The sequence below is a fragment of the Molothrus aeneus genome, chromosome 28 (genome assembly GCF_037042795.1).
Source record: "Molothrus aeneus isolate 106 chromosome 28, BPBGC_Maene_1.0, whole genome shotgun sequence".
In the NCBI taxonomy this organism is placed as follows: domain Eukaryota; kingdom Metazoa; phylum Chordata; class Aves; order Passeriformes; family Icteridae; genus Molothrus; species Molothrus aeneus.
The window spans coordinates 4,394,147-4,404,544 of record NC_089673.1 but is presented as its reverse complement, the minus strand read 5'-3'; the positions used below and the strand labels follow the sequence as shown (position 1 = coordinate 4,404,544).

The following is a 10,398-nucleotide window of genomic DNA, read 5'->3' as shown; positions in this document are numbered from 1 at the left end:
GGCCCCGGGACCGCGCTGCTTTCCCGGTGCTTCCCGGGTGGTTCTCGGGTGGTTCCCGCGCCGCAGGGCTGGGCTCGCCCCCCTTTCCCTCACGCGTGTGTACCGCACACCCCCGCACATGCGGCGGGCCCGCAGTGCGCAGGCGCCCCGGTACGGCGGGCGCGGAGCGGAGCGGAGGGCGGGGGCCGGGCCCGTGACTCAGGTAACGCTGCCCCGGCCCCGCCGGACGGGACACCCCGCTCCCACCTCCCAGGGCTGCCGGGCAGGGCTCGTTCTCTCCGGGGAGCTCGGTACCGGCAGGCTCCCCGGGAGGGGCCGCCTGGTGCCGAGGGCACCGGGCGTGCGCGGCCTGTGCTGCGCCCCGTGGGGCGGGAGGGGCTGGCGGCGGGGCCGAGGGCTGCAGATCGCTGATTTTATCTTGTTAACCTTGACTCGTGTTCCGGGAAGGAGCTGGGAGCGTCCCTGGAGCGGCGGGATAACGAACACCTCCGGGACGTGGTGTCCCCGCTGCGGGCGGGGGGCACCGTGAGGGCCCGAGCTGCTGGGGACCGGCGCTTCTCCACCGAGCTCGGCTCTGGGCTCGAGATCTACCGAGCAAGCCCGAGCCGGTGAATGTGCAGCACAGGCAGCAGCAGCAGGGTTTGCCTTCGGGTTGTTGGAAGTAGTTTCTCTTGCCAGTGGGGTCTGGGCAGCCGGTATGGAATTGGAGAATGAATCTGGTTCCTCTGGCAAGGGAAACTCGGTGGCGTGTGGGTCATGGAGGGCCTGCCGAGGGTGTTCTGCTTCCTGGAATTTGAACTTGGAAGCCGTTCTGACAGATTGCTGACCTAAGGGGGTGCTCCAGCTCTCACCCACCTCTGGTTCAACTGTTTCCTTCGAATTGGCTGCAGAAGCTGATTTTGCATTAAGCTATTTGGAATTGTTGGGTCTTCTGAAGGTGGATGTGCTCAAATAGTCTTGGAGTTCTTGATGTGAAATGTTAGAATTTGGTCGAGCAGGTGGCTCTGTTGTCCTGTTATTTTCAACAGTGTGTAAATTCTGTCCTATTGAAATAATATTTTGGGTTTTTTTTTTTTCTGCTTAAATTCACATAAAATTGTGACGTTCCCTCAGAATTTTCCAAATTCCTGGGCTCGGTCTTGCTGAACTTTCCATCCTGAGTAAGGTTCTGTGACCGTGTTCTGTGCAGGTTTTTGCTGGAGTGAGGAGTGTTTGACAAAGGTGTTTATTTCAGTCGTCCTTGTCATTCATAGCAGGGTTCCCTGCATGAGGCACTCAGAGGAATGCTGGTCAAATTTAGAAACAAATCATTTCTATTCTAAGTTTGTGAGAGAACACTGTGATTAACATTCAGGTTCCCACTCGGATCTGGTTGCGGGAGGGAGTAAAATGAGCCTGACAGCAGAGCCTGATGCAGCTGATCCTCTGTGCCTGGTTGTGGAGTGCAGCTGGGGGGCTGTTGCTGCCTTTTTTGGACCTTGGAGAAGGTGCTCCAACCTATAGGGGAGGTTGGGACTGTTTTGAACTCAAGCAGAAGAGACGGGAAGCTGAGGGCAAAACAAGGGGAAGTGACAAACTCTGCAGGGTTCTGGCTGATGAGGGGAGAGCTCTGGGCTCGTGAGCCCCAGTTTACTCCTGTGTTCTGGGGAGCAATGCCATATCTGTCCTTTTCCCCCTTTTTCTTTTTTTTTTTTTTTTTTTTTGGCACAACTTCCAGCTAAAGAAATGCAGAAATCATGATGGGACTCTGTGGGAATTTAGTTTTGAGTGTGCAGCCTAGAAAATCACAGATGAGCACTTTTGGACTAGCAGAGGCTCTCAGAGCATTGCTGTTTAAAGGAACCAAGTGCATTTTAAGGTTTACTACTGCTGTTACACATTTAGTGCTCCAACTGTGCCTAATTGCTAATTAATAACAACTGTAGACACAGAATGTGGTCTTGGAAGTGAGCTGGCTGGGAGATGCTGTTGGAGAGTCAGTTTTGTAGCAGAACATCCCTGCTTTCCATCTCAGCTCATTTGAACAGTGTGGCCAGATGTGCATTTGCTGCTGCCACAAGCAACAGAGTGCAGAACCTCTCCTTCAGAGTGATTTTGTTCTTGGACCAGCAGTCACTTTCTTTCTAGAGAAGATGGCAAGATCAAATTGTGCACTGTGGGTTGGGTGCTGCTGGAGGTGTGATGTAACAGAATTGACAAGGACTTTTTGCAACGATTGATTCAATTTTTTTTTTCCAGTGAAAATGAAGAATTTATATATTTTTATCGCTGTCCTGTTCATCCCATGGAGCTTTACTTTGGCAAAATATGATGAATTTGAGGATGGAGATGACATTATGGAATATGATGATAATGACTTTGCTGAATTTGAAGATGTGAGTGAAGATACAGTCACAGAGTCTCCTCAGAGGATCATCACTACAGAAGATGATGAAGAAGAAGCCACTGTAGAGCTTGAGGGTCAGGATGAAAATCAGGAAGACTTTGATGATGCAGACACACAGGTAAGGCCTTGCCTCCTTCCTCAATGTGCTTCCTAATAGTGTCTCTGCTTCCTTTCTCTTTTTGGATTTTACTTGCCGGGCTTTGGATTTTCATGCTGTTTGTGATTTCATCCCTTAGGAAGGTGACACCGAGAGTGAGCCATACGATGATGAGGAGTTTGAAGGGTATGAAGAGAAACCAGATGCATCTCATAGCAAAAATAAAGACCCCATAACAATAGTTAATGTAGGTATAAGTGTTGATGCAGTGTCTATTTGGAGTTTCATCACTTATTTTCTTAAGACAAGTATGCCAGGAATGTCACTGGGGTACTAAACAATGAACACAGTGTGTTTTTAGCTTGTCTATGGCTTAAGTGTCAGATTAGAATTTGTCAGCTTGGTTGGTTTTTGAAGCCAATCTCTCTGCCCACCCTGCATCACCTTTTTGCCTCCCAAAATAATCTTTCACAGAATGATCAGGTGCTCAAGGTGTGCATTTTTATGGAAGTGAGTACTTTTTTCTTTCTGTTAAGCAGGTATTTTGGGAATGCTGTTATCAGTTGTTTCCTGGATGATTACTGTGCCCCAGTAAGCCAAGTGCTTTATGTAGGCTTAGCTCTCTCCTGTTGCCTTTGTGGAGCTTATTGCTGTGTTGGGGATGGAACTTCACTACTCTGTGTTTCCCAAATTTTTGTGTGGATAAAATCCACTTGTTCAATATGTAAATCACAGTTTCTGTTCCCTTACACAGGTCCCTGCTCACCTTCAAAACAGCTGGGAGAGTTACTACATGGAGATCCTGATGGTAACAGGTCTCCTGGCTTACATCATGAACTACATCATCGGCAAGAACAAAAACAACCGCCTGGCTCATGCCTGGTTCAACACTCACAGGGAGCTGCTAGAAAGTAACTTTGCTCTTGTTGGTGAGTTCATAATGACAAGAACCTGGTTTTAGTGTTTGAATAAAGCTGGGTTTAGTCTGGCATTTAGGCTGCAGAGAATCCTTCTCTGTACTGTGGCATTGTGAGCTGTAAGCCCGCAATGCTGAACTATGGTGTCTCAGTTTGTGAGTTTAGATTGAGGTTCTTTCACTGGTGTTTTCCTCAGGGGATGATGGCACTAATAAAGAAGCTACAAGCACTGGGAAACTAAATCAAGAAAATGAACACATATATAACTTGTGGTGCTCTGGAAGGGTGTGCTGTGAAGGAATGCTCATCCAGTTAAAGGTGAGATGAGGGAGTTTGTGGTGCTGTTTGTGTCACCAGTTGTCAGGTTCTAGAGGCTCTCCCATTCCTATGTGGGCAACATGGAATCCCAGCTTGGCATTTGTGCTCACATTCAGACACAGAGTTCTGAGTACACACACATGAGGAAAAACTGATCATCTGAAGGTCTGTACAGACCTGTGTTCTGCCCCTTAAAGTTGGCACCAAAGAGCAAGTGCTTGCAGGAGCAGTGTAAAAACCAGAGGTGTAGTGTGAACAGAGGTAACTCTAGGCTGAAGAGCCTATTTGCCATTTAGAGGGATAAATGGACCAGCAGGAATTCCAAGGAAGAACAGCAAAGACAAACACAAAGCCCTGGGCCTGGGTTGAAACAGTCCCACAGTTCATGTTCTGACTTGAGGGGACAAAGCCCTGAGAAACTCCTGCAATACAGAAAGTGGGCCTGCTTTTGAGCTGTGTTGGTCACACAGGGAAAACTCAGGTTAGACATTAGGAAGGTGTTTTTTAGTGATGTCTGTTCAGCTGTTTTCTGTGTTTGCCACCTTGTGTTTTCAGTTTCTTAAGAGGCAGGACCTGCTGAATGTCCTGGCACGCATGATGAGGCCGGCGTCAGACCAAGTGGTGCGTACTCAGATTAGCTCTGATAAACTGTTGCATTCCTTCACTTCTGCTCTGCTGCTTTTGATTGTTCCAGGTGATTTCTGTAGTATTCCATATCTTCCAGTTCAGTAACTATTGAAACAACCTCAAAGAATTGTTTGTGTTTCTTTCCTGCCTGTGAAATGCAAACTGTTGATGACTGGAAGTTGCTTTATCTGTGGATTTTATAATTCGGGTGGTTTTGTGAGTCTGTCATGATTCAAGAGGTCATATTGATAAGAAGTGGTTTTACAATCTGAAATACTTATTGATTGTTCATCTGTCTGTTCACTCTGCCTGAATAGGACTGCTTAAACCCATATGTTGGTCTGGATATTATAATATTATAATACTATATTCTTAATGTTACCTTTTGCCTTCCAACTCGCTCTCAGAGAGCAGAAGTGCCAAGAGAGGTTACATTTGGAAGAACGGTGACTGTGTGCACTGTGAATACTCTTCCCATGCATCTGTAATTGTATTTACTTACATCAAAATATTTAATTGCAAATTATTTTTACAACTCTGCTGTTTTAGTCACTGTCATTACAGCACAATACTGAATGGTGTGCTCAGTCTAATTAAAAACTTCCTTACTTTAAGACATACTGAGAAGCTTTAAATCAACCACCTTTTCCTTAGCTGTGTCTGTCCTTGCATAGTCCTTGTTCTTAGGAATCAAAGTATCAGACAAACATTGAAATCTGACCAGGGCTAATAACATTCCGTTTCACAGCAAATAAAAGTGACAATGAATGATGAAGATATGGACACGTATGTGTTTGCTGTTGGAACCAGAAAAGCACTGGTGAGACTTCAGAAAGAGATGCAGGACCTGGTATGTACATGCACATTATAAACAGCATATAAGAATCTAATCTGCATATTCATTGTTTTCTTGGGAACAGCTGAAAACCTGTGACTGACCTGTTGGAATTTGTGTGAAAAAGATATTTCCATTTACAGATAAAAGTCTAATGGAATCAACCATCAGAAATGCTGCCCCCGTCAGACCTGCAGGGAAGGAGGCAGTGGAAAGCAGCTCACACCTTTCCTTTGGAGTATAGTTGGTTGAAGTGAGGCTGCAGATTTTTGTCAGCAAATATGTGTGTCACTCCACCTCATTTCATTTGCACAAAAGACATCCTCAAGGATCGAAAAGTAAACTTAATTAATGATTTGTGATGTGGAAAATTTAGGTTTACGTCATCTGTTTTTACATGATCTGGAATGAAAACTTTCCGTATGTTCAAGCCATGAAAAGAATTGCAGAGCTTGCAAAGAATCCAGTGATAACAAGTAACGTTAAAAAAATCTTTTCTCTCAAGTAATAGCATGAGGTGTGGTTGGTAGGATGCCAGTTTTTGTTCTGTTATCAAACAATGTAAGCAAAATGCCTTAATTCACTTTGAACACTCCAGTATGTCTGTATTAGAATTGTTCTCTCTTCTTCCTTAAAATGCTGACTCCTGAAGGAGAATACTAGCTCAAAGATTGTTGATGCTGTGTGCTTTACTTTGTTTGAAATGTCCCCAGCCAGGATGAGTGAATGAGTGTATTTTTTATTGTTTCTTTTCAGGTACTTTTAGAGGTTCCTCAGTTCCAGAACAGTTCAGTCTGATAAGATACTTACAGGCTTGTGTTTATTTTTCTTTTGCATTGTTCTCTTTGAAACAGAGTGAGTTCTGCAGTGATAAACCTAAGTCTGGTGCAAAATATGGGCTTCCAGATTCGCTGGCCATCTTGTCAGAGATGGGAGAGGTCACGGAGGGAATGATGGACGCCAAGGTAAACTTGAATTAATGAATACAAATACTCCTTGGTAATCCTGGCATTTACAACTTGTATGTTCTAAAAAAAGTTAAAATGAAAAGTTAAAGGGGAAAATTCATATCTTTATCAGTGTCACTGTGGCAAGCTGGGCACAGCAATTTCCTGAGTGATATATAGAACTGTAGAATTGGTTTGGTTGGAAGGGACCTTAAAAATCATCCAGTCCTAGCCCCTGCCATGGGCAGGGAACCTGGCAAACCCCTCTGGAGTGGGCAGGCTGCAGCTGGATTGGTGTTGGGAAAAACTAACCCCCGTTTCTCTTTCAGATGATCCATTTCCTCACACACTACGCTGACAAGATCGACTCTGTCCAATTCTCGGACCAGTTCTCCGGTCCAAAACTTATGCAAGAGTAGGTATAAAGCTGTCTGTCAGCTGTGCCTCAGCAACACACAGGCAGCAGCTCTGCTTCTCCCTGAGCCTCCTAGCCCAGAGGTGCTTTCAGGGGCTGCTTCACCATTGCCAAGTGGTGGGTGATGTGTCTTACCTGAATTACCACGTAGGTTTTTGCACGTGCCTGTGTATTATGCTCACGGGCATAGAAATAAATGAACACAAAGGAACATATTTTGATTTAATTATAAGACAGCTAATGTGTATACCTTGTACTAAAATTGTTGAGGATCTGTGAAATAGAGGTCTGAGATTTTCACATTGGGATTTTGGGCAGTGAATACTTAAACTCTTGAGAAAATATTTTGTTCTCCTAAATATTTAGAGCTCTTTAGTGGTATAAACAACAAGGGGGTGTGTGAAGCTGATTTTAATTCAAAATACACAGGCCTTCTTAGTGCTCCCATGCCCACTTGACATTAGAGGGGCTGGTGCTGTATGTTTTCACACTCATGTCTTTTCTCTGCAGGCTTTTGGGTAAAACACTTCTGGAATCTGATTAGTTCCAAACTTAGCTTTGGGTTATAGCCGGGCTTTTAATGTTTATTTTTTCAAGTACTTTCCAAGTGGCTTTTGATTCTTGATGGCTTTTCAGACCAATGTTAAGTTACTTTGTATTTTTCTTCACTTTTTCCAAACACTTGTTTCTTTCCTCCAGGGAGGGCCAGCTTACAAAACTGCCCGAAACTAAAAAGACACTTTTGTTTACATTTAATGGTAAGGGCTCTATTGTCTGTGTGTGTCTGGGGGAGTGTGTGTGGCTTTATTTGGGTAAGTCACATGCTCATGATCTGTCACCTGTGGAAAATAATGTGTGATGAGTGACTTCAGTGCATGTAGCAGGATCATTGGTTGATAAACAGAAGGCAGCAATACACTGGAGACTGAGCAGCATATTGTCATGATAACAGGACACTCAGTCTTGCTGTTCTTGACCTCAGCTCACACTCCTCTCAGGGTGGTTTGTTTTTAAACCACAAGCCTTGCAGTTTGAACATGCACAGGCTCAGTTAGTTTACCCTGGTTTGAAATAAAAGCAGCCTGTTGGGAGAATTCTAGAAAAGAGTAGATCTTCAAATCTCTTCAAAATTGAAGCCTATAGCTCTAAATGAAGCTTCCTAAGGAGCAGGATAAGAGCATCTTTATTTCATGAACAGTGTGAGCCATAAGGGAAGAGCATCACAGCAAGCAGACAAGTACTGCCAATCTGTGTGAGTGAACAAGGAACTCTTTATTTCAGTGCCTGGTTCAGGCAACACTTCCCCAAAGGACATGGAGTCTTTGCTGCCTCTGATGAGCATGGTTATCTACTCCATTGACAAAGCAAAGAAGTTCAGGCTGAACAGAGAAGTAAGTAGTGCCTGGTTTTCTGTCTTCTGACATTGTGTGAAACTGGAACCATTACCCCTGGCTCCTTATGGATCCACTGGATCCTTCTGTTTCTGTACGACCGGTAGAGATCCTGCATCCTGCTTGCGGGGAGCTCAGTACAACCTGAGTTTGCTTTTCTCTGTGCCAAGGGTAAACAAAAAGCTGACAAGAACAGGGCTCGGGTGGAAGAGAACTTCCTCAAGCTGACCCACGTGCAGAGACAGGAGGCTGCGCAGTCCCGCCGCGAGGAGAAGAAACGGGCGGAGAAGGAGCGAATCATGAACGAGGAGGATCCCGAGAAACAGCGGCGCCTGGAGGTGAGGGCAGCTCCACCTTGCTACAGGCACATCCCTCCTGGGAGACCTCCAGGGCTGCCCTGGGGGATAGCAGCAGTGGCAGCTTTGATTTCTGTTTGCTGCTCCTTTCTGAAACACACAAAGGCTCCCGGTGAGCTGTGAACCCAGTGCTGCAGGGCTTTGTTGTTTGGCTCTGAAAGGATCTGCCTGGTCCTTGAAGGGGTCACCTGGGTTGATTCAGATCCCTGTCCTTGCCTACAGGAAGCTGCTCTGCGGCGTGAGCAGAAGAAGCTTGAGAAGAAGCAGATGAAGATGAAGCAAATCAAAGTGAAAGCCATGTGACTGTGCTGTGAGAAGTGTCTGGTGCCACCTGTGGAACTGTGATTCACAGGGTACAAAGACCATCATAACTCCATAATCCTCTGATTCCTTGAACACTAGTAACCATTAAGAGAAAAGTTCTTGCATTGGTGTTACTTATTTAAGTATTACAGCAAAATGTGTGGAGAGCTTTGTCTCGGCAGCTCTGTTCAGGTGGTACAAAGTTTTGCTACTTGTCTGTTAAAAAAAAATTGCAATATTCTTGAATGCTTTTTGTCATTTGTTCTTTAAAAACAGAAGATTGTAAACCTGTCCATGTGTGCTGGTAACATATTCATGCTTTGGTTTTAAACTTTGGTTTTAGTTATTGTGAGGGAAAGGGGGAAAGGGGAAAAACTTAGGGGGAGGCAAACTGCACAATAAACATTTACTGTGTGCATTTATTTGCATCAAGGCACAACACTTAGAGCCTTCCATACACCGTATGGATTCTTCAGGGATTTAAGCCCAGTAGAATAGAAGTTCTAATAGAAGTAGAAGATTTTTTTATCTTCATTTTTTTTTACAAACAAAGGCCTGAAGCAGTATTAGGTCAGCTGTGGGCATGATTGGCTTATGTGTAAAACATAGAGATGGTTAGAACCAAGGGAATGGAATCCATGGAGAGTTTCCTACTTGTTTGGATGCTGCAGACTTAACCCAATGTGGAATCTGTGATGTCAGCACAGTGTTCCTTCAGGAGTGAGTGCATGCTGAGTTAGCAGTTCAGCCAGCTTTCCTTCAGTATTTTTAAAAGTTCAAGTTTGCCTCAACCCCTTCTCTCCTGATCTCAGCAGCTGCTGCCCTGCTCACTTCTGCCAGGAGCCAGATCTAGTGGAGTACCCGCAATTCCTGATCTCCCCAAGCCAGTGAAAACCTTTCAGAGGATGTTCCTCCTCCTCATCTGGTCAGTGATCTCTTCAGGGTTTTGAATCTAAATGGGAAGAATGAAGTGAATGCCCTGTGCAAACACTTCGCTGGGAGAGCTCTGCATTTTATAAATGCTTCCTGTCCAGAAGGCATTTTATTGTTGCTTGTAACAGACTTTTAACAGTTTTGTGGGGAAACAATGTCCTGCATTTTCCTGTTCGATACTTCATGGAAACTTGGTTCTGAGGCAATAAGAATTAGCTGCTGTTCAAACAGCAATTGCTTAAACTCCTTCTTCCAGCATGGGATACTTCACCCTGATTGAAATGCAAATGTCTGTAACCTGATACATGCAAATACATTAATTTTATAATGGTTGGTAAAATTATTTAAAACCAAAACTAATGTAGATTATGTGAAATTTTAGCACTATTTAGCTTTAAAGATTAATATGTTATTGTTTCACAGAGTTCTTTGAAAGGAAATACTAGTTAGTGCTCTTTTGAGTAAGCAGACAGCTTTCCTGAAGTCCCATCCAGTTGTGGGCCATGGCAGCTAATTTTGTAATACAAACATTCAAATGAACAATCTAATGAAGAGTAAAATATAATTGAAACACTCCTGCTTTACTTGGCTTGTCTCAGTGTTCCTTTCATTCAGTAGGCTCTGAATGAGTGAGTTGTGGTGTGGGTTGTTAGCAGCAGGAGGAGCTGGTTCCTGCTGGGGAGGCTGCAGGAGCCGTGTCCCCCTTGGGCAAGCTGGGCTGGGCCCACATGGAGGATTTGCCCCGGGGTTTGTGTCACAAGTGGGCACAGCAGGGTCCCTGCTGGGGCACAGCCTTGGCTGCTCTCTGAGGGACCCACAGAGTCACAGGACTCATTTGTTTGGAGACCTCACAGATGGTCCAGCCTGCGATGG

At 44.9% G+C, this 10,398-nt stretch overlaps 1 protein-coding gene across 1 annotated transcript; it reads left to right on the top strand.

Annotated features, from left to right (window-relative positions):
• Positions 1-118: 118 nt before the first annotated feature.
• Positions 119-10,109, top strand: CCDC47 (coiled-coil domain containing 47). Its single transcript, XM_066566996.1, is given in 14 exon segments — positions 119-166; positions 169-202; positions 2,239-2,504; positions 2,623-2,730; positions 3,238-3,412; positions 3,597-3,718; positions 4,274-4,339; positions 5,094-5,195; positions 6,035-6,145; positions 6,457-6,542; positions 7,242-7,300; positions 7,824-7,933; positions 8,104-8,271; positions 8,512-10,109. Coding segments are annotated over 14 exon segments (1,536 nt in total). The 3' UTR covers positions 8,593-10,109.
• The last annotated feature ends 289 nt before the right edge of the window (positions 10,110-10,398 follow it).